Source organism: Oratosquilla oratoria, chromosome 5 (genome assembly GCF_046742065.1).
Source record: "Oratosquilla oratoria isolate Oo_2021 chromosome 5, ASM4674206v1, whole genome shotgun sequence".
Classification (NCBI taxonomy): Eukaryota; Metazoa; Arthropoda; class Malacostraca; order Stomatopoda; family Squillidae; genus Oratosquilla; species Oratosquilla oratoria.
In genome coordinates, this window is record NC_134781.1 from 85,839,197 (window position 1) to 85,863,295 (window position 24,099).

A 24,099-nucleotide genomic window follows, 5' to 3' on the forward strand; every position below is an offset into this window, starting at 1 on the left:
CCACCTTCAGACCTCAACTCAGCCAACTAACCTCAATCCCCAACCTGATCATGGGTGGTGACTTCAACGCCAAGTCGTCTGCCTGGTTTGTCGACAACCCTGACACAGACAGAGGGCTTGATATACAGACTCAATTCGACTCATTGACTATCATGAACAACACGCATAATCATACACATATCCCATACCAAGCCCTCTACACTCCCTCCTCTCCTGATATCACCTTTTGCTCCCCCTGCCTAACCCCAACAACATCATGGAGAGTGGTCGGAGCCCTTGGTTCTGACCACCTTCCAATCATCATCACCACCAAAACAAAATGCACCCCAGCTGGCCACAGACACACTTACACCAATTACAAGAGAGCTAACTGGGAAGCCTTTAATGAAGAGACAGAACAACATTTTGAAACACTTAACAGTACACCAATCACAAACATAAACAATGCTGTGCACGCTTTTAATACAATCATACAAAACGCAGACAAGAGATACATCCCTAGAGGCAACAGAAAATCACACAACCCCAACTTCACACCAGAAATCCAAGGCCTCATCAGACAACGTGACACACTTAAACACGATACCCCCACACCTATCCCTCAAAACATAGCAGACCAAATACAAACATTAAACACTGTGATTGCCAATAAAATACATGAACAAAAAACACAAAATTGGCAAAACTTTATCAACACACTTGATCACAAAACAAACACCAGCAAATTGTACAAAACACTCAACAGCATCACACTATCCAACACTAACACTACACGCTCTCACGCAGCAATAATCACAACAACAGATCATCTACCCTCAAACAGACAACAAGCAAACGCACTCATACGTCATTTTGCACAGACGAGCCATCTTACATCTCACCCTGACGACCGACGCACCATTCGACGTAAGAAAGACTTTCCCACAGACTCAGACTATACACCCTTCATAGACAGTCAGACAAAACTCATAATGCATAGTCTCAAGCACTCATCTGCCTGTGGCCCTGATAACATAAGCAACATCCACCTAAAACACATTGGACCACAAGGTATACACGCACTCACAAACATTGCAAACTACAGCTATTCACACAACACTATACCCGACATCTGGAAGCATGGTAAAATAATCACCATTCCAAAACCGAACAAAGACCCAACAATCCCAACATCGCACCGCCCAATCACACTTCTCTGCACCCCCTCTAAAGTCATTGAACGCCTAATACTTAAACTTGTCACACCATATATTCCCCTTGCTGACTCACAACACAGTTTTAGGCCACTACACTCCACAAACACTCTTCTGACAAACCTCACACAAAGAATTTTAGATGGCATCAATTCAGATAGGCCCCACCACAGAACACTTCTTATAACATTGGACATTAGTAAAGCTTTTGATGCTATCCCCCGCCACAACCTAACAAATAAAATATATAACACAGACATGCACAATAACACCAAAAGATGGCTGGCCAATTATCTGGCAGGCAGGAATGCTCATGTGTCATATAATGGCCAATCATCGCACATCAGAAACATTAAGAACGGAGTACCACAGGGCTCAGTTCTATCCCCCACATTATTTAATCTATACATGCATGACTTACCCACGCCAGACACCTCAGAAATACAAATCTCTTCCTACGCAGACGACATAACAATCACATGCACACATCGTAACACAGACAAAGCTGCAGAAATAATCCAGCCTTACCTTGACACACTCAACACATGGTTCATCACAAACAGACTCAAAATAGCTCCAACCAAATCTACAGCAACACTTCTCACCAACTGGACAAAAGAACACAAATACATACCTCATCTCTACATCAACAACACTCTAATACCACACACAAACACACCGAAAATTCTTGGTGTAACATACGATACATCCATGTCTTTCAAACAACACCTCACAAACATAAAAAACAAATGCACACCTAGACTTAACGCACTTAAGTCGATCACTGGAACAACATTTGGACAAAACAAAGAAACTAATATAACAATATACAAACAATGCATACGCTCAGTGATGAATTATGCGAGTCCTGCATGGGCTCCTAATCTCAGTGAGACACACCACAACACCCTTCAAATCATACAAAACAAAGCCCTAAAAACAATTACTGGCTGCACAAATACATCACCTACAGACCATTTACACCATGAAACAAAAGTCCTCAAAGTCAAGGACCACCTCGACATGAGAGGCACACAAACACTTGCTGCAGCCACCACAAACACATCACACCCGCTACACTACATAGCAGAACACCCACACACACCAAGAAACATTAAAACTACACCCATAGACCTTTATTACACACAGATGCTCTCTTCTCTTCCTCCACAACCACCAAATACCAGCCTCCGGAAACATATTCATAATCATATCACTCACCGCTCCATTAACACACTGAAAGACAACACACTGCTGCATGCCAGACCCCCTGATATCCACCCTTCTGAATCCTCTCTCCCACGTAAGGACAGAGTCCACTTGGCCAGACTGCGATGCGGTCACCACCCAGCACTTCTAAGCTACCAGAAGAGGCTGGACGACCGTGTTGTGAACAGCTGCCCAGGATGTAACACTTCACCCCATACCATACAACACATAATGGAAGACTGCATTATACACAATCATGCACGCAAACAACACAACATACACTCTATAAAGGATTTGTGGGAAAACCCAGTTTCGGCTGTGGCCTTCCTTGGGGAGACGGGACTGCTCGGACAGACAGTCTAGGGAACGACAACAACAACAACAACCACCAACGACCCCATCCAGCCCCCAAAGCCAAAAGATTGGAGAGGGGGCTGGGCTGATGGCTAATTTTCTCGTCCCTCTTATAAATTACACATCCCTTGTCATTCTCTTCACACACTTTCCACCATAAGGACAGAAGCGCTGGGAAATTATAGTCCATAGCAACACACCTATTGGAGACGTCAATGATTTATTTTCTCTCTCCCCTTACATTTCTCTTCTTGCTTCTCTACTTCCCAAATCAGCAAATCTGTCTCATCTACTCTTATCTCCTTTCTCTTGAAGAACTCTCTTATACTTTCTCCTTTTCACTTTTTTCTTTTCTGTAGTTACACACCTTTTACACAATATCTATTATACGTACTTCTTCCTTTATCTTCATTGACTCATACGCTGAATAGGTTAAGTGTTTATTCTATAAGCAATAACCAGCGCTTCTGTCTTAAGAGACACTATCGGATCTAAGAGCAAGTCATGAGGTAGTAAATGAGATGTTTAAGAGAGGTAGAAGAAGGGAGGGGTGTAACCTTCACGAAAAGTGTATTTTAATCAAACGGAAAAGTAATTGTGTAGAGGTTAGAGTGCTTGGCAAACAGTGTTGGTCGGTCGTGGTTAGTCTTTCATTATGAGCTTCCTCTGTGGTAAGAAATTGATTCACTCTTACGTCTCCTTTGCATAGAGTTATAGCGATGCTACTGTGAGAGGAGAAAGGGGAGTTGGTGAGTTCGTCTCCTTTATTGTAAGGTACGAGTGAAACTGACTACATGCGGCCAGGAGTTGATATATATATATATATATATATATATATATATATATATATATATATATATATATATATATATATATATATGGCGCGGGTAGTGACCCGTGGTACGTAATTACATAATTGCACTGGATTAGGTTAGGTCGGGTCAAGCAGGGTCGCATTGTCAAAGGAGCGTCAGGTCTAGCCATGTAGGCGACAACGTGCTTTCCATGCCACGTGCTTGCCGCCAGCGTGATGGGTAGAGGCAACATAATTCCAATGAAGAGAGGGAAGAAGTTGTGACGTCAAATAATGCTAGCATTGTCAGTGCGCCATTTACGACAATGGTTACAGCGCCGTCATCAAAATCGATATCTATCAGTGGATCTTTTCTTCTTTTTTTCACCGTAGGCCCTGAAAGTCCTCAGCTGCGCTGCCGCGACCTTGGAAATATACATGGCCGTAAACCTCGTAGAAAAGATTCCGGCCTCTATTGACATACCACCGAGCGGCGCTCCACCATCAGACACACGACCAACCACAGTGATCGATGAAGGGTCTGGTGTGATCGATGAAGAAGATAATGGACAAAAAGCGAAAACGAATGAAAGTTATTATCATAACACCAACGTCGTCTTTGATCGCCTAGGAAGAGTGATTGCTAGGTGAGTTACGTGCACTGATTATATATTCATCCATGCTCGTTCTTCGACCGGCGCGCGCGCGCATACATACACACACACACACACACACACACACACACACGACTCGGTGGCGCGGTTGATAGAGTTCCAGATGTCAGTACGGCGGTGCCGGCGGTACCTGGTTCGAATCCTGCCCAGGGCTGAAATTATTTCAGTCTCGCTGTGCTTCGAGTCGTTACTCCAACTCTCGTGGGCGAGGAGTTGGGTGTGTGTGTGCATGTAAGGTCATAGCATTACCCATAGATCGGTCATAAGAGCTCTGAGCTCTCTTCCGGGAGGGAAATAGCCGTCGATCACGAGTCCAACACATGACCCAAAGACCAAGGTGAATCACACATACACAGATACGCGCACGTAGGAGAGAAGCATCCCTTTTACCCATCTTTAAAGCCCATCAACACCCCGAACTCGATCTGGATGTGCACCCCTGAGGGGCTGGAACTCGATCCCCGGACCACTCCTGAGACTTTCAAATTTGGCTATCCCCCTCAACACACTTCCCCATAGAGCTGACAACTGGCGACTGGAACCAGAAACTGTCAGTAATTGTTAGTCTTTGGCCCTGTTCACACTAGCGGTTTGGACCGCGCTGAAACCGCGGCGACACCGCAGAGTCAAGGAAATTCTACGCGGTTGTGAGTGAACGCCTCCATTGATTTTTATTGTAATTGAACCGCTGTGGTTTCAATCACGGCGGTTGAAACCGTTAGTGTGAACAAGACTGCTTTCTTTAGAGATCTGTGGAAGGATCCGAGGACCGTTGCTGGTTACTGTGGGGTGGCGGGTGTCTAATTACTGAAACATGAATATATATATATATATATATATATATATATATATATATATATATATATATATATATATATATATATATATATACACACATATTTGTTGTTAAAAAAGCCATTACGAAGTTGTCTGATGGTCCTCAGGTACCGCAAAAAGCATCTGTACTTGTCCCCCCACCTCCACCCTGGCCTCGATCCAGACGAGTCTGCCCTCTTCCACACGGACTTTGGAGTCACTTTCTCGCTTCAGGTAAGGAACTCCTTCGCTGTGGTGACTTTTATTTATCTATTTATTTGTTAATTTTATTTATATTTTTTTCGCTAACGTCGATTATTCAGCCAAGAGGTGGCGTGGGTCCATGCATCGGAGCTCCATCATCGCGCAAGCCAGATGATGAAAGTCGTCTTTGATAGACCAAACAAGAACTTACAAAGATCGTCATCGGGTTAATCAAGTAGATATAGTATATATATATATATATATATATATATAATATATATATATATATATATATATATATATATATATATATATATATTAATATCATCGCGCAAGCCAGATGATGATGAAAGTCGTCTTTGATAGACCAAACAAGAACTTACAAAGATCGTCATCGGGTTAATCAAGTAGATATAGTATATATATATATATATATATATATATATATATATATATATATATATATATATATATATATTAATACTAAATATGTATGAGGTAAACAAAAGTAATTCCGGTTATCATGGAGACATGACGTCACTTGGACAGTCAGCCAATCAATGAAATCCAAGATTGCACTGTAGTAAATGGCCTGGTTAAACCAGGTACAGGTTAACTTCTGTACGAGCGTGAGGACACAGATCAGCTTGAGTCACATACAAAATAAGCAATTATTACAATAACCTACTCAAAACACATAACAGATAATAAAAACGCCAAAGCAAATATATACCCTTTTTTCGTTCTGGAAATTTCATTAATTTCTAATTCATGGGATAACCGATTAAGATAATTTCACTCTTTGGATTTAAAGTTCCTTAGATGTAGGGGGCATGAGATACCACAGTATATATTAACTTCTGGATGAGACCTCAAGGCCTATTGTAACGTATAACAGAGACCCAGGTTTTTGAATGATCAGCCTACGCGATCGTTCTCACGGTTCTTGTCTTTCAACAGATCTGTTTTGATATAATGTATGCAGACCCCGCTGTGAGTAATGTCGTTAAACATGGCGTGCATGACGTCATTCTTAGTACTGCCTGGATTGACGAGCTACCTTTCCTTACAGGTTTGTATGCAAGGGAATAATGTTAATAACAACCAGGCCCGTGCAGGGGGGGGGGAGAGAGAGAGGTGCTAGGGGTGCCCGAGCACCTGCCCCTTTGCCCTGTGGCCCAAAAGTGCCCTTCACAAAACTATATAAAAATGAATGAAAAATTATTTCTCACAGGCTTTTTCCATTTTCTTCCATTCAGAAATTATAATGTTGCCAAATACGAATAATACAAAAGAGTGAAGTGCCCAATTTCCTGCCCAAAGCACCTGCCCCTTGCAATGTCTGTGCACATTACTTATAATAATTATAATAGTAATAGTAGTAATAATACTAGTAATACTAGTAGTGTTAATAGTAGTAGTATTAATAGTGATAGTATTAATAATACAGTAATAGTATTAATAGTAATAATAGCAATGATAGCAATAGTAATAATAAGAGTAGTGGTAATGGTAATAATAATGGTAATAATAATGATAGTAAACAGTAATAATGCTGATAATAGTAGTAATAATGATTATTAATAATAATAGTAATAGTAGTAAAAATAATAATAGTAATAATAATAATAGTAATAATAATAATAGTAATAATAATAAATAGAAATATAATAATTAGTAATAATGATTCATAACAACAATAATATTGAGTTCAAATAACAACAATGATGATGGTGATATGAGCTGGTAGTTATTATCTTTATCATTATTAGTATCATTGCTGTTACTGTCATTGTTATTTTATCGTTATTATTATTATTGTTAATGTTATAATTAGTATTATTTTTTTTTAGAAATACTAGAAAAGATAGCTAATATTTCTGATTCGAAATTTACTTAGGACAGAATTATTTTCTGATACTTTACTTTTTTAATTTTAAGAGGTAAAATTTATTTTTGAATATTGTTATTCTCTTCTCATGTCTGGAATTTCTTGCCCCTAATGCTCAAGTCATAAATGGTCATTTGCTCCTTTGAACAACCCGAAAGTAATCTTTGACCCCAAGTCGAGAACCATTCTGATTTTCTGAGTGAATATCAGGTTACTTCAGGAATAAGTGTGTCAAGCAATCTGAAAGAAATCGAGAGAGAGAAAGAGGAAAGGTGAAGGGAGGAGATGGGTGAAACTTCATGGAGAACTAAGGTTACTGTACATTTTGCAGCTCCTCAGATCGGTCTAGCTTGGAGTCTCGGTTTGGGTGTAAACCTACTGGCAGCTAACTACCGACATCCAGCGACAGGTGCTCTTGGCTCTGGGTTGTACCGTAGTTTCCTCCCAGAACAACCCTTGTACTACTACAACCATGCCGGAGGGTCCAAAATGCTCCTAGGAAAGGTTGTAAGTGTTGTAGACGAGAAACGTGGGACAGATCAGGATGACAAGGTGGTAGAATTAGGTAATGAGGATCGTCTGACCCCGAAACCAGTGGAAGACTTAGGGAACAAGAATATAAAGGGAAATTATAAAAACAGATCACATTCAAATGTGTACGGTTCCATGAATGATGTCGTTGGTACCAGTTCTGGTATCACGGGCTTCAGTATTGTGGATGTAGATAAAGGAGTCACAGAAAACGGAGTACATCCGCTCGAAGTTACTGATATGCCAGACGACTCAAGCGTGAGTCAACAAGACGCGTGTCAACATGTCAGTGGTCACGTAGACGAAGTGAGTGTACCCGACAAGAAATTCAAGTACATAGACGCATTTTTCTACCACCAAGATCTTTCCAATTTCTCACACGTCGTCCTGAGTAAAGGACATAATGGTGTCGTTCTGAATCAGTCTGTCTGCCACGTTGACAATTTATGTTGTGGTGTTGAGTACAGCTATGACGATCTAACATCCAGTTCTGATACAGCCCGTCAGTCTGAATACACATATATGTTAATTGCTTATAGCGGGATTGATGTCAAAGGTCAGGGGGTATACGATATGTATAGTCAGTTTTGTGGAATAGTGTACTGCATGAATGAAAGCATCTCAACCTGTACTATGATCGAGCAAATGGCAATTGATAAAGACACGACTTTCCGTCCAGAAAAACTTGAGGGATATTTTGCAACAAAATTCGTTTACCCATCTATTATGTTGCAGGATCTGACGCTTTACGATCTGAATAGGTGGACGTATGAATCCTATGAGCCAACACCTAACGAGGAAGGAATTGTAAAATACTCTAGCGTACGCCTGAACGGTGACGTCGTGTCGCCAGTCCTTTCCATAGGTCTTTTCGGACGTTGGTTTGAAAGAGACCCGTAATTCTGTGCAACGTTCCTATTGGCTCTCTGGTACGACATTTCATTCGTTAGGTCTTGATGAAGTAAACAAACGTAGTTAAGAAAAACTAATACCCGGAGGGGTGGGCGAAGGAAACGGAGTATAGGTTTAAAGGTTATCTGTCCACTGGCCACGGTTACGACCGCTAAAAGTAAACAAACCCTTGCAGTGAGCTAGTTTTTTCGAATTTAAATTTTTTGCTAAGGTTTTCATTGCCAATATCCTCCACCTGTTGCAATGAGCAACATAAATATATAGTCTTCGTGCAGGATTGTAGATTGGAAAGAAAATTCAGTTTCGTCTGTCAGGGCCTTTTAGCCGGTGGATATAATTTCTACACAAGGAGCAGGAGAAGAATTAACGCTTAGATATTCCCTAGGTGGATCCTCAAATTATGCAGGTAGTGGTGGAGAAAAGACGAATTCAAGTTTGTTCTTACTGATAATGAAAAATACACTTTCTTTTACAGCTTATTTAAAAGAAAACGAATTTAAGGGCTAACAATAATATAAAAACAATAACCTACGTAGTCTCCAGGTAACTGTTCTATTTCGTTTGTGTGAAATTGACGGTTACGGGAATACGTATAAATTCAGAAAAAGTATAAATGTTCAGGACGATACAGATTGTTCCTTCTATCTATCTATATACCAAGGGGCTATAAAAGAACTAGCCAAGTCTAGGCACTCCCATCAAACCTTATTTTCTTTTTATCTTAGCTCTTTGTGGATGAAGGGTCATCCCTGTGTTCTCCTCAGTACCTGGGTCAGAAGCAATACAGCAAAACACAGTACAGACACGGCAACCCTCCCTCCTTGTCTCCTCATGTAGAAATAGAGAAGACAGGGAGAAATCCCTTTGGGCTGCATCTAAAAATCATCCATACCCAACCATCCCAATCCTTTGCCTTCTCACTTTCTTGCTCAACAGATATTACCCTTTTGCTCAAAGCATCAAATAAGTTCATAATAAAAACAATTTGAAAAACAACAATCTGTAAGAACAAGAGAGCACCCAGTGTTACTTTACATATTGTTTTTTATTTTGAACTTATTTGATGAATGGGTAAAGGAAATCATGTTTCTAGATTGGATTTCCAAAATTCTTGTGACCACCTTAACATAGACTATGAGTTACCAATGGTTGCCCATCTGAACAAACACTTGGAAAACCTATAGGTCAATAATGCAAGCCATGACGGATATAATCTATACACATCCCTCCCAACTCAACACCTTGGAGCTGGTTCATTCTATGCTAACTTCCCCTCCTCATCTACTGCAAAAAAATTATTAAGTGGATGAAAACATCCTTAAGACTGCATAACTTCATTCATCCATTCAGTTTCCCTCTGCCCACTCTACTCAGACTCACACATCCTTATCTTTCTTCTCTCCTCCTGTATAGCAGAACTATACATATACTCCTCTAATACAACAGCATACTTTCTTCTCCCAAGACATATACTCAGGGGTGCAGTGCTGCCAGACCTTGCTGGTGGATTATGTTCAATTTTTTCCTTTCTCTTAGACTTAGTGATATATTGCAAAGAAGGCAAATGGGCAAAATAAAATGTTGAGGTCTAGAAAATAAAAAAGCATTTCTGGAACCTACAGAACTGGGACTGCACCCCTGCATCTACTAAATATTCTCAACAGCCACTCCACATTAAAGGCGCAGAGCAATATACCACATGACTTGAATATGATTTTATGTTGAGGTGTTTTAATAAAAAAATTGGAATAACAATAATTGTTACAAATATCACCAATACCTTCTTTAGAATGTTAAACTTGAATACTGGTAGACACCAATAGGCATATGTGATTCAACCTTTTGATCCACAATGTACTTGTGAAAGTCAGGTGGGAAAATAATACCACTCCTAGAACCAACAATGAACTTTAATAGATCAATCATAACAAACTTAATATCACAACTATCACGGGTTTGAACACATAGAGTTCAGTATTCAGCCTCACTAAAAGTAGCTTTTGAAGATCATAAACTGAATACCCAGAACTCATTAAAAGCACTGGTGCATTCTTTGGCTGCTCAGCCCCTACCTTATTTGTTCCACACATCGTATCCCAACACAAGGCCATCAAATGGAGTGAGCAAGGCCAGCTGAAATGATATTCCAAATATTCTTAATTTGACTTCTAACACAGGTATGAGACAACTTGCCAAAACATGAGGCCAATGTCCATTCCTAAAGAAATACACCTGATGCAATAAATATCTTAATGTGGCAAAAAATATACATTTCTATTTTGTTTGCAATCGGTATAAAATATCCAAGCTTAACTGCAAATTCAATAAACTCTTAAACTGACAAAATATTTACAGCATGAAATGGACGATTTGCGGATTCCACTAAATACTGAGATCCAATCTATTACTGTGGTATAGGAGCTACTTTCCAATATTATATAAACATATATGATTGATTTCTTAATGCTCTAGTATTTGCACAGAAAAAGTTATCTTTGGATGGAAACACATTATAGAATATTGGACAAAATTAAGGGCAGGACTGGACTGGAGTAACATGGTAGATATTTCTTCACTGGAATTCATGACTAGAATACACTGTCTTGTAACAGAAATTATACTTAATTACACAAGAACGATGACAGCACAGTAATGTTGTTTAATCTTTTCCCTCCATGTATGGGGAGTACAAATATGTTATGCAGTTTAGGTTTTCTTGTTAGGAAAATGTTTTGCTTTGGTATGAACTATCACTACAAAACCTAAATCTAGGTTTTGAGATTAAATGAATATAGACAAACCATTAAAATAAGCTATTTCTAGTTGCCAGATTGCACTGACAAGAGACCAAGTGGTCTAAACCTGACAAAGACTACCTAAAAGAAAATTGGGAGAGTTCTGTAACATACCAATGACATAGGCTGAAGTACTGCTGCCCATGAACACTAGTTATCACATTAGATTTACTCTGAGGCAAGCAAACCAGCCTCAATTTCCAAGCCTTTCACTGGCATATTTTGTACAGTGTATGAGACATTACACTAAGATTTTGATATATGTGTGTCCATAACAAATAAAACTAGGACAAACTTCACTGTGTGCTGTTAGCCCCATAACCATGTTCAAACTTCATCTTGAAGCACAATTGTGGACGGGACTGGCCACTTCCTAAGGTGGGGGGGCCGATGGTTCAGCAGATTCTTCACTGACCTTTTCATAAAATGGTGGTGGTGTCTTTGAGTACGGGGGGCATGGACCTGAAGGGGCAACTGCACTGTAAGGGGGTGGGTCATCACTGTAAGGAGGGTGTACGGGATAGTGGTGCTGTCCCAGGTATGGTGGATGCCCAGGATAGGATGTTCTTCCAGGATAAGGATGCTGCCTGGCATATGGGTACGGGCCAGGATAAGGATGTTGCCTGGCACATGAATGTTGTCCAGAGAAGGGTGGATGTCCAGCATATGGGTGTTGTCCAGTATAGGGTGGATGCCCAGGATAAGCATGCTGTCCCGGTTGATGTCGGGATGGGCAGTGAGCTTGATAAGGCCCCTGGGAAGCACTGTAGGGCAGCCTCACAGGACTCATCTGGGGGTCCTGAGGGACCAAGGCGTAGCCTGCTTGGCCATGTGGGTGAGCATTAGAGATGATGGGAGGCAAATAGGTGGAGGTGTGGTTGGTAGGAGCAGGCGTGTGTGGGTGGTAGGCACGATACTGGGAGTAGGCTGTCCAGCAGGCCAGCCCAGTCAACGTGGCAGTCACCGCTAAAAGGAAATACTATAATTAACATCTCAGTGATGAGATGAAGCTAAGAATAACCCTATCATACCATACTGTACTTTACTACTTTTATCATAATTACCTACTGGGACCAATGATGGGTACTTGCAAGTAGTGGTCCTGAGAGATGGATGTCAGAGAGAACCATCTCCCTCTTACCTGCCTTTAAAGCCTATTGATACCATCACCTCCATCTAGGGTGATGGTATCAAGGGGCTAGTGGTCAGTCTCTCAACTGGGCCTAAGATCTGTATTCATAAACTTGACTGTATTTCCTCCACAAATTGGAAATATTTACAAACCACCCACTACGTCAGCCCCCCGAGACAACATCCCTCAACACCAATCACTCAACTCGCTAACAGACACATACTGGCAGGTGATTGTTGAACACATCACCCACTTTGGTTTGAGTACCCAACCTAAGAATAATAAAAATCAACAATGTCCCTACTAGACAAGCCTGCAATGTAACCAACATACAAGATCCTCTGACATTATGATGTGCTTACCATCTCTAAATACACAAACAACATGAGAAACTGTACAAGACCTCCCCTCTGACCACTGCCCAATAAAGATCACCATAGAACTGAAAGAGAAAATGCAACCAATGTAAAACATAACATTTATAAAAAAAAAAAGGGCAAGAATACATTGAGGATATAGACAATATCCTAATGAACTTTGACAGTGGCCAGTTCCTGTCCACAGAATGAGAAATGGACAAAATTACAGAAACCATCCAGAAGGCAAGCAAAAATAAATTCCCAGAGAATATTGGGAAAAATTCAAACCCAATTACACATAGATAGCTACCCTGGAGAAAAAGATAAAAATAAAATAAATTACTTAATAAATGCAACTTAATGGGACACAAAAATGAAGAACCAAAGCAGTTAAACATATCATCACCAAACTAAGAAACTAAAGACAGAAAAAAAACTTGGAAAAACAAACAAATGAAATAAATGGGAACACAAATGACAAATTGTGGAAAACCATCAAAAAATCAAACTAAATTACCACACACCGTCACACACAAAGTAATTGGAGTGACCAAGGGGGAAATACTATCATCTAAACCGTGATGTGTCATCATCAACAATCACTTCTCCAATACCCACAAAATACAAACCCATAATTCCTGAAAATAGAAAGAAGAAGAACAACAAGAACTTCAATAGCAACAACAACAGCAAGAAAAAAAAAATCAAACTGATACAGACGCCAACCTCCCTTTCACAAGCAAAGATGTGGAAGGTGCAATAAGGAAACTGAAAAACTCCCATGCATAAAGGCCCTGACAAGATCTCAAAATTTCTTCAATATTCTTTAAGCCCTCTAGGTTACACATTAAAATTCCAGCCATCGGGAAAAGAACTCACACTGTTCCCATGATAAAACCAAACAAGCCTCATTCTGCATCATATGGACCAATCTCATTACTATCCACTATATCCAAGATGATATAGATTAGTGGCAGGAGGAATAGTAACTAAACTACTTACCTACCCTAACCAAATTGGATTAAAAAAAGGCCACTCCACCAGTGATCTGTTCACAAACATCTTCCAAAAAGTGCTGGAAGGTTTCAACAAGAAAACTCCACAAGAGAGCACAGTTATGGTAGCAAACAATATAAAACAAAACATTTGACAAAGTCCCCATTCCTCCCAATTTGCAGTTAATGTCTCCCAGAAGGATTTAATAGTCATCTTGTTTAATAGTGTTTTTTTTTTTATGAGGAAAGATGTATCGGACAACAACACCTGGTAATCAGTGTTGATGGTACACTCTATACCAGGGGTTCTCATTAGGGGTGAAATTTACCCCCAGGGGGGGAATTTTGGGTTTTCTGGGGGTGAATTGTGACCACATTAAATTTATGGGGTGAGGAAAGCAAATATAAGCTTTGGCCTATTTGGCCTGTCAACTGGGCTGGAATTATACCTGTGCTGACCTAGGTTAATCTTAGAATTAGAAAAATGTTACACTGTGCGATAATACCGGCATATTATTTAGAATGCACCTTTTGAAACGGGCAATCTTGGAAAGGAGGGGGGAATGACATTCTGGCAAATGGTGAAAGGGGTGCATGAGCCAAGCAAGGCTGAGAACCCCTGCTCTATACTATGTATACAAGATTTTTTGAATTACAATTTTTTCAATCTACAAAATTCTTCTGGAACATACACTACTTGTAACTTACAGACACTCTATGTATACATGAAATCTGATTTTTCTTAAAACATGTACAGCTCTTTAAATGAATGTCTAAAAATTACCATGCTACACAGAATGATAACTAATTGTATTGGAAATTTTTTAAAAGATACGAGGGAAAATATTCCCAGGCCCCTACAGAAGCTTCATTCAAACAAATTAGCAACAAACTCAATAAAACGCGGACTACAGTATTTCATGAAAGCTTACTTGGAGACACAATGATGAATATTGTGAGGTAAATATTATAGTAGTGTGAGGCATTATAATGAAACTTGAAAGGTAAAACTTGCTGTGGCAGGAGTCAAAAGTCAGTGGGATACTTGGGATGGTGAGAATTTGAAAAATCTTCAATTTATTCACAATATTTGGATGACCAGAAGTGATTGGGGGTGCCCAACATCCACTCCTGTGTGGTGGCACATGCCCCACCTGCTGAAAGTTAGAATAATAGCTTTGGTAAACTGACCATGCCTTTCCTGTTACATGCTGCATGCTCTATTTCCATTCTATGCTAGGGTGGACAACCATATAGGTGCTGTAAGAAGCAGGTTGCATAAAAAAAAAGTATTTTAGGCATAATGAGACAAGGGAGGGTGCAGAGACAGTGCCAAATAGTGCAGGAATACTCAATCCCCTTGTTTATTATGACCTTGTCAGTATCTGCCCTCCTATTTGGGGTAAAGTCAACTTGGCCCACAGCCGCCCAATCAACTCGACATGCTACTAAACCAACTCGGCCCAATGGTAGCGACAAAAATTACACTTACTGCTAAAATGGATATATTTCCAGCCCTTTTCCTTAGTTCTTAGCAATACAAATTTCAGGGATCAATGATGGGTATCTGCGTGTAGTAGTCCTACAAGATGGACAACAATGATGTCCATTTTCAAAACCTATCAACACCCTCTCACCTCCATCAGGAGGAGGACCCTTGATGAGGTGACACTTAGTCTCCAAACCGGGCCCAAGATATGTCTATCAGCTTCCAGTGTTTTTACTTAACTACGAATTGCCACCTCAGTCGAACAGCGTGTCCTATGAGTCACGATCCTCATGTAAATAGTTAATTACCTATGTACTAGGCTTGCCGCTCTTTGAGTGTAATAAAATGATTAAAAAAAAAAAAAAAAAAAAAAGCTTCCAGTGTATTTGCACGTGGAAAGCCGACAACCAGCGACTGTTCCCCTTCCCCTACCACTTTCAGCTGGTGACATGGAAACATTTCCACACTAATGCAATACAGACAACAGTCTGAAGCTTCTTCCAAGAAAGATCGGTGGGAGGGCCCAAGGATCACTGCCAGCTACTGTGGTGGCTATGGGTTTTCAACTTGGTGAAACTTAAGACAACAATCATTTAATCAAAATATAAATTGCTAGTATTAATGGTGTTACTGGTTGGAAATCTCCCAAGCCCTCTCATGCCTTGACTTCTTGTAGGATAATTTTACAGAGAGCAGGATACCTAGTCCCATCGCTCCATCCCACTTTAGACATGACCCTTCCTCCATGAGGAGCTAAGATAAGAGGGGAACAAGGGTGTGTGCCTTTGATTTGGCTACCTCCCTTACAAGGGGGAAAAAGCCCTTGGTATAAATAGAATGATGTTACTTTGATTTCATCAATGCATGTATTTTCTCTTTCACAAAAAAGCTGGTCATGAATTCTAGTTAGCCAATTTTGGATAGCACACATATTTCTCAAAACTGATTTTGCCATTTGCCAGAACAATTAATTCTAAGACCTCTGTAGAAAAATCTGCACAAATGGTGTATAACAATAGTTTCACCAAGCATGTAAAGCCCCCTGGGGCTAGGGGGTGTAGTATAGAATATAGCCCCCGCCACGTCGGCTGCGTGTCGTAAGAGGCGACTAATGCCGATCCCCGGGCGGGGCTCTTGTTTCCCCGCACAGGGCTTCCTCTTAGACTTCCTTTTCCACTCTTCCCTTCTCTTCCGCTTGCTGTCCCCTCCCTCCGACCTAAAAAAATTCTGGCGCTGAATGATCATTTTGGTCCCAGTGCCTGGCCGTCGGCCAAAAACTCATAAAATCAATCAATCAATCAATCAATAACCAAGCATGTAAGAATACACATTCCAGAGTATGTATTACATATAATGCCAGAATGCATTATCTGTGTATCACACTGATAAAATGTCTTTGTAATGTAACAAAGAAAACTGATCTAACTGAACTCAGTACTTAACCCACTGTCTTTGCTGGATGCTTTGGTTCCAAACCTAGCATCATTGTTGGTCATTTGTGCAGATTTTACTGATGAATAGGGGCCTGCCAAAGAATCTTGCCCTTTTTTTCTGGTGGTAGTGGGGGAGGGGGGGATGAGGGGAATTGTTAGAACTATCTATAATCAGACAATCCCTCTACCACTTAGTGCCCTTACTGTCAAAAAAGAAGAGAGAGAAAAAAAAAAAAAAAAAAAGGGGGAAGATGGAGAATGAGATGGATGGATGGGGTAAAAGGGGGCATTGGGTACAAAAGGAATGTCTGTTGAGAAGGGAGAGGAGAGGGTAAAATATTGGTGTGAGTGGGAAATTGATATGACCCAAAATTATTATTATTTTTTTTTTCTGCTCAATAAATTCTTGAGTGGATGAGGGGAGAGGGTTGCCATATAATGAAGTAGTGGAGGTAAACCAGTCTCAGCTGTCAAGCCTTGTTGTGGAGGTGCTGTGTCTTGCTGCATTACCTCTGGTCTGAGTAGCACAGGATAGAGGTGATCCTTCACTCGCAAGGAGCTAAGATAGAAGGGACAATTGTATTTTGGATGGGTGAAGGATGGGTGTATCCTTTAACTCAGCCACACATCTCCTTTAAGAAGGAGAGGCCCTTTTGATATATGTATGTAATTTTTTATATTGTGTACAGTGATCATGCTCAAGGACTAATGGCTGAAGTGGAACAATAAACTCGTACAAATTAGAATACTCACCAGCTAAAGATGCAAAGATACAGCCAAACACATACACTGGGCTGGCTTCATCCTTACGGCGAATTAATGAGAGCATCCCATCTGACTCACTCTTAATGACAAAACAAACACCACACATCACAGTAAACATCCCTGCCAGGAAGCCGGAATACACAATGCACTGCCCATTGCATTTGGCTCGGCCAACCTGAGTGTATATTACGAAACAGTTTTGTCAGTATGCTGTTACATTTAATTCAACCCCTTATATTTGAGGTTGCTGAGTGAAAGCACATACCCACTCTATACACAAAACGCATTCAACACACCTCCCATTTCAGGTAAAAATAACTAATTATATATACACGTATGCATACATTAACAAATACTCAAAAGGATCCCACTGAACACCGAAGCAACTAACCCGTGCACCCCTTTGGAGGAAAGAGGGTAGGCAGCCACTGGAGTATTCCTCACTCATGCTGATCCGTTAGACTGAAGGGAAACCAGAAGGGCTGTAGGAGGTGAACTGAGGTATCAGGGTACTTGTGGCCCTGCCAACTCCCGGCCTGAGGCCCCTCCCATCCGCCTGGCCACAATGGACAATGTCCACTACTACTGCTGTAGAAAGATGTAAAGAACATTATCTTCAACTTTTGATTATAAAGAAAAATATCTGATAGTATCACGCTATTAATCTTTTCCATCACCCATGGCTCTCAGCACTGTTAAACAGGTTTGGTAGCCTGACATGGGGCCACATGGCTCTTTTTCCTTTTCAGTTCTCAATGAATAAATTAACTGATTTGGTTTAACATTCTGAACTCCCCCATCAGGAGGCTAGGACAATGTCCCTTACTGAGGATTTTATGAACCATACTGTTGATCCAACTCAGTAACAGTAGAGTTTGAACTGCTGTGATCTTGACCTCCATTGCAAGTAACCCACTCGCCCAATAAGCAATTAAAAAGATTAGGAAATAAGGTGCAAAAGTCCCCTTTCATACTTCATTGGGATATTGGGTCATCATCCTGAATGCACCCAATGTGCAGTACTCAGTGGATAGTTTTAAGAATAATTTGAGTAAAAACAATATCGACTGTGATGCAGAAGGGTGTCCTATATCACCCTCTTAAAATTTATGTGAAAAAGTATTATATATGATATATGGTCACGGTTAATGGAGGCAACCAGACTTTAGGAGATACAGACGCTCCTCTACTTACGTTCATTCGTTTTGCGTTTTTTCGATTTTACGTTTGAACTGACTAAAAAAAAAAATTGTAAACAAATTTTTTTTAGTGAATTTTTTAGTTTTGCGCGCTCTCCGTAGTTCAAACGATACTTATACATGATGCTGCGTCCATTATTTACATGGCACAAATGACAGACTGAACGTGCCTTGCCTCATCCTCCTCATCCACCATCTCAATTTATGTTGCTTGAATTTAATTTATTTAAAATTAATGTTATCATTTTACAATGTTATGTGTATAATTAATGATTTAGGGGTGTTTTATAAGATACGGTAATATAATTTACGGATGTATGGTACAGTAACAACTTATGTTCATTTTCAACTTACGTTCGGCCGTTCGGAACGTAACTAAAACGTAAGTTGAGGAGCGTCTGTATAGAAAAGCAAAAGTTTCTGGTTATACATCTGCTACTAAAGGGTTTATGGATATATAAACAGCTTATTTTGATGGAAAACATTATGTATTTATTTCTAGTCAAATTATAAAAAGATTGTGATTTGGTATGACATTATACATACCTGGGTTGGTTCATCGCTATTGATTATACATAAACATGCAAAGCAATAAGCAATTTTTTTTTAAAGGTGGGCTGATGCTTGTAAAAGAAGCAATCATCATTTCTGAAAAAATGGGAAAAAAAGCTAATGAGAAGTCCACATAGAAAGAAAAAAAGATAAAACGTGCAGAAACAGAAATACAAAACCACATTTAAAAACTCAGAAAAGTGATTGTTGTTGCTGTTGTTCCCTAGACTGTCTGGCTGAGCAATCCCATCTCCCTGAAGAATGGCCTGGAATGGGGTTTTCCCACAAATCCCTCATATAATATACTGTGTTGTTAGCAACAGTAATTGTGTACAATGCAGTCTTCCATAATGTATTGTGTAGTAAGGGATGAAATGCTACATCCTGGACAATTATCTGTGATGTGTTCATCCATTTGCCTCTGACCAGGTGGGCTCTGATATTTACTAAAGAAGAGAGGATTCAGAGGGATGGATATCAGGGGGTCAGGCATGCTGCAACACTGTTTTGTCTTTCAGTCTGTTGATGGAGCATTGAGCAAGCTGATTATGGATATGTTTCTGGAGGCAGGTGTATGATGGTTGCAGAGGAACAGAAGAAAGTATTTGTGTGTGATATAGGTATTTGGATTTTGTTTTGAGGGTTCTTGGCATGTGTGAATGTTCTGCCATATAGTGTGTTAGGTGAGCTGAGTTTGTGGAAGCTACAGTAAGTGTTTGTGTGACTCTAATGTCAAGGTGGTCCTCAACTTTGAAGACTTTCATTTCATGGGTTGTATTTGTGCAGCCTCTAATTATTCTCCTTAGGGCTCTGTTCTGTATAGTCTGTAGAATGGTGTGGTGTGTCTCATTAAGGTTAGGAGCCCATGTGGGGCTACCATAATTCGTCACTGAGCATATTGTTTGTATACTGTAATGGTAGTTTCTTTGTTGTGTCCTAATGTTGCACCTGGAAATGATTTAAGTGCATTGAGTCTAGGCATGCATTTTGTTTTTACTATTTTGATGTGTTGTTTGAATGACATGTTACACCAAGAATCTTGGGTGAGTGTGTGTGTGGCATGAGGGTGCTGCTGATAAAGAGGCTAGCATGGGAGGGGCAATGATTGGATTTTGGAAAGGGGGTTAAGGTGAGTGTATGCTCTGACTCCCCCCTTATGAGAAGGAAAAGACTTTTTGGTGTGTGTGTATATGTATAAACAAAAATATCTCATTAAATAGTTATAACTTTTATTCTAACACTGGGAGTGGTCAAGGGGAGTAAATGTGCAGTATCAACACAGAATAGTCCTTATTACAAAATCAAACTGCCCTAGATGCAGCCACTTAAAAGACATCGAATACTTACAATCCTTAGACAACAACCCAATATTTTTTCCCTGAATGACCCATGAGCCCATCCGATGGCCGTTGCCGGATACTTGGAGGCCATGGGGTCTCCTGCAAGAGAGATCTGGGGCAACAGAAGTAGGTGGAAGTGATTACTGTATGTATATAGCTGACGGTTGCGACAAACATCCTGCAGAGGTGCTCTCATGTAAGTTTGTAAACTTCTTTATTCAAACACGTAATCTTATTTTTTTCGTAAGTTCCCTGTATTTGTCATTATTTTCTGTTGTATGTAGCCTCATGATGGGCCAAAATATCTACTGTTGATATGGTATTACGATGTATTCCGATGTATATTGTAATAAATAGATTACGTTTGGGTCTAACTTACATAGCACAGAAATTTGCTTCCATCATACATTCGTGTATTTTTCTCCAAGGCAAAGTATGGTTATCAAAATGGAGGCTAGGGTGTGTTATAAAGTGATTTATAAAGTCAGACGGCTGTTGAGGAAATGTCGTTCAGGGAGCGGTGGTCATTATTAATGATTCCATGGCAAAATTTAACATATTTTTCTGACATTTTTCTTGCTAATTTGAACAAACCTGGCATTTGTTTCTATGGGAAACCACTATTTTCTGTTCAAATCAGAATATATATATATATATATATATATATATATATATATATATATATATATATATATATATATATATATATATATCGAATTCTTTCACCTTAACCTAACACAACCTTCACTCGTCTTGACTAACCACCCCTGAATCCTCAAGCGGGGTGCGTTTTACCTCGACTCTTGGCCAGCCATAGGGGCTCTGCTATGGTGCTTGTTGAGGGGCGCCGCTATTGTGCTTGTTCAGGGGCTCCGAGCCCCAAGCAAAGGCGAGGGACAAAGCAAGAACGAACGAGCTTTATGCTAAAATAGATTTTTTATGTAATTGATTTACTTATTTGTTTATTTATTATTTGTGTATTTATTGGTATATTCATTTATTGATCTATTATGTATTTATCCATTTCTATTCACAAGACTCGTATCTGCCCGAGTCCTGCGAGGAAAAAATCCACTAAAAGATTCAACTTTTACTTCCGACATATCCTTCTGTTGTTTTCGATCCTTTCGCTGCGCAGGGAAGTTTGCAAGAATAACCTGGCGGTAGTGAAATTGTTAATGGAAATAAGTTTCTCTTTTTGGCTGCAAAGGTTTCCTTTGTCTGAACAAAATCTCCATGAGGCAGTCAGAACAATGCACTTTTTAAGTCTTTATTTTTCAACATAAGAGTAAAGACCTTTCCCTCGCCCCCATTCCTATTTCGAAAAAATCTGGACCGCACTCCAAGACAGAATTAATTTTTATAAATATGGACGGGGTATTAATGGAAGAATAATCTTTTTAACAACAAACGAAAGACGGTTGCGTGATGACGTCACCCTTCACACAAAATAGAATAGATTATGATAAAATAGAGTAACAAATAAAACTAAGCAAAATCAAAATATTAACAAATAGAAATTAAATAAAACGGTGAAATTATGCCCTTCACAATAATGCTTATGAAGTTACCCTCCCACCTGCCACTCAAAGATGAAAAAATAATAATAATAATAAAAGAAAACAAAATAAAAAGCGTGAGATTCTCAGACTTACAATTTTTTTCCTATGTTCTGAAAATACTACGTTCTTCAGTTTCATTTTTACATTCACTAATCTTATCGCATATACCTGATGTCAAATTCCCTTCTACTTCCAACTGTCGTCAGATTTTTTTTTTCCATCTCCGTGGGATCCAATTGGCAGTTTCTCTCATGGTTTTCAAATGTCATATTCATGAGAAACGCCAGCTGGTCTATGATAATTATTTGAATACGTATTCACATGGATACACGCACGCACGCACGCACACACACACACACACACACACTTTCAACGAACGGACGGCTTGACGAACGCTCTGAAGAAAAGTGCAGATTGTGGATACCAACGCAAAGAGAAGTGCCTTTTTGTATTTGCAGGGGGGGGGGAATTGCTCGTGAGGCAGTAGGTAAGTAGGAAAAGAGGAGAAGGGGAGGGATTGCTGGGGAAATGGAAGGAAATGAGGATGTGGAGGACTTGGCCCAGGCAGACGGGCGTAAGGTCAACATGAAACGACCACCGGATGACGAAATGGCAAATAAAAATGTAAAGATTAGAAGTATAGAGAGGAGAAATACAGTAGAAAGTGACGAGAATATGTTCCAGGGATTTAAAGAGGGTGGGGGGGACACAACCCCCCCCCCCCGACTGATAAGACTAGAGGAGAGAGTTGATAAGGTGATCGAGGACTTGGAACGTAAGTTAGGTAAGGTAGACTCCATCTTTCAGAGAATTGAAAGATTGGAACAACTAGAGAAGGCTAACAGAAACTTAACTGAAGAAGTAGAGGACCTAAAAAGACAGTTAGGAAATGTAAAGGAGGAGAATGAGAAATTGAAGAAGAATAGTAATGAAAACAGTGAGAAAATAGCTACAGAAGCTAAAAATTGGAGAATAACTCAAGAAGGGAATAAGGTTTCATTCACTGACATAGTCAAACAGCAATTGAAAGAACATAATGAAGACTCAGTTATTAAAGTGATGAGACAGAAGGAGAATATAGTAAGAGAATTAGCTGACAAAAAGAAATGTATAATTATATTAGGAATGGAAGAGAAACATAACCCAGATAGAACCGCAAGAATCAAGGAGGAAAATGAAAGGGTAAGCAGTTTATTAAAATTAGTCCAGGAAGATGAACCAGAAATTATAAAGGAAATTGAGGAAAAATTCAGACTCGGAAAATATAGTACAGATAAGACCAGACCAATTAAGATTAAATTCAGGTCACAAACAACGGCAGAGAAAATTCTATCCAAGACAGGGAAACTAGCAACAAATGATCAATATAAAAAGGTATGGATAAAAAGAGAAATGAATAAGGAGGAAAGAGAGGCAGAAAAGCAGAAAAGAATTGAAGCTAAGGCAAAAAACGAGGAAAGAACGGAGTCAGAGAAAGAGAGATTCTATTGGAGAGTAGTGAACATGAAAATAAAGCAGTTCGACATACTAAAGAAAAACATAAGGGAAACAGAGAACACAATGGAAGTGGCAGAAAACTAAGAGTGTCTTACACAAATATAGATGGATTGATAACAGGATTGAATGAACTGAATGATTATTTGAAAGAAAAAGAACCGGACATAATGGGAATTGTAGAAACAAAATTAAAAGGCCCACTACCACCCAACAGTGTAGGACATGATACATACAATTATTGGATTAGAAACAGAGAGAAAAAACAAGGGGGTGGAGTTATGTTCCTGACAAAGAAGGATATAAACGTGAAAGGTGTCATATATGGAAAGAATACAGTAGAGATGATTATGATAGAAGTGGAAGACCGAGATAAGAAGAGCAGAAAATTTGTGATCAATTATGTG

At 39.7% G+C, this 24,099-nt stretch overlaps 2 protein-coding genes across 3 annotated transcripts in view; one reads left to right on the top strand and one right to left on the bottom strand.

Moving 5' to 3' along the window:
- LOC143025627 (pantetheine hydrolase VNN2-like) overlaps window positions 1–11,671 on the top strand; it is a 24,882-nt gene extending 13,211 nt beyond the window's left edge. The window contains exons 3-6 of the mRNA XM_076185586.1: window positions 3,943–4,196; window positions 5,168–5,273; window positions 6,204–6,315; window positions 7,466–11,671. Coding sequence (XP_076041701.1) covers window positions 3,943–4,196; window positions 5,168–5,273; window positions 6,204–6,315; window positions 7,466–8,565 — 1,572 coding nt within the window. The 3' untranslated portion in view covers window positions 8,566–11,671. The remainder of the gene's footprint in view (window positions 1–3,942; window positions 4,197–5,167; window positions 5,274–6,203; window positions 6,316–7,465) is intronic.
- Window positions 8,796–21,051, bottom strand: LOC143025632 (uncharacterized). Of its 2 annotated transcripts, none has more exons than XM_076185601.1 (4): window positions 19,291–21,051; window positions 17,937–18,133; window positions 17,534–17,720; window positions 8,796–12,338 (listed from the first exon to the last, which is right to left on the bottom strand). In XM_076185601.1, the coding sequence occupies exons 2-4, from the start codon at window positions 17,991–17,993 to the stop codon at window positions 11,746–11,748; spliced, it is 837 nt and encodes a 278-aa protein (XP_076041716.1). In that variant the 5' UTR covers window positions 17,994–18,133; window positions 19,291–21,051; the 3' UTR covers window positions 8,796–11,745. The 2 variants fall into 2 exon arrangements, with proteins under 2 accessions (XP_076041716.1, XP_076041717.1); XM_076185602.1 differs by lacking the exon at window positions 19,291–21,051 and adding an exon at window positions 19,099–19,261.
- Between the last annotated feature and the right edge of the window lie 3,048 nt (window positions 21,052–24,099).

Excerpts from the sequence above, each read along its gene's own strand:
- LOC143025632 (XM_076185601.1), bottom strand. The coding sequence starts at position 17,993 with ATGAGTGAGGAATACTCCAGTGGCTGCCTACCCTCTTTCCTCCAAAGG. Across the intron at positions 17,721-17,936 it reads TCCTCCAAAGGGGTGCACGG|GTTGGCCGAGCCAAATGCAA; the intron begins GTTAGTTGCTTC and ends ATATACACTCAG. Across the intron at positions 12,339-17,533 it reads TATCTTTGCATCTTTAGCTG|CGGTGACTGCCACGTTGACT; the intron begins GTGAGTATTCTA and ends ATTTCCTTTTAG.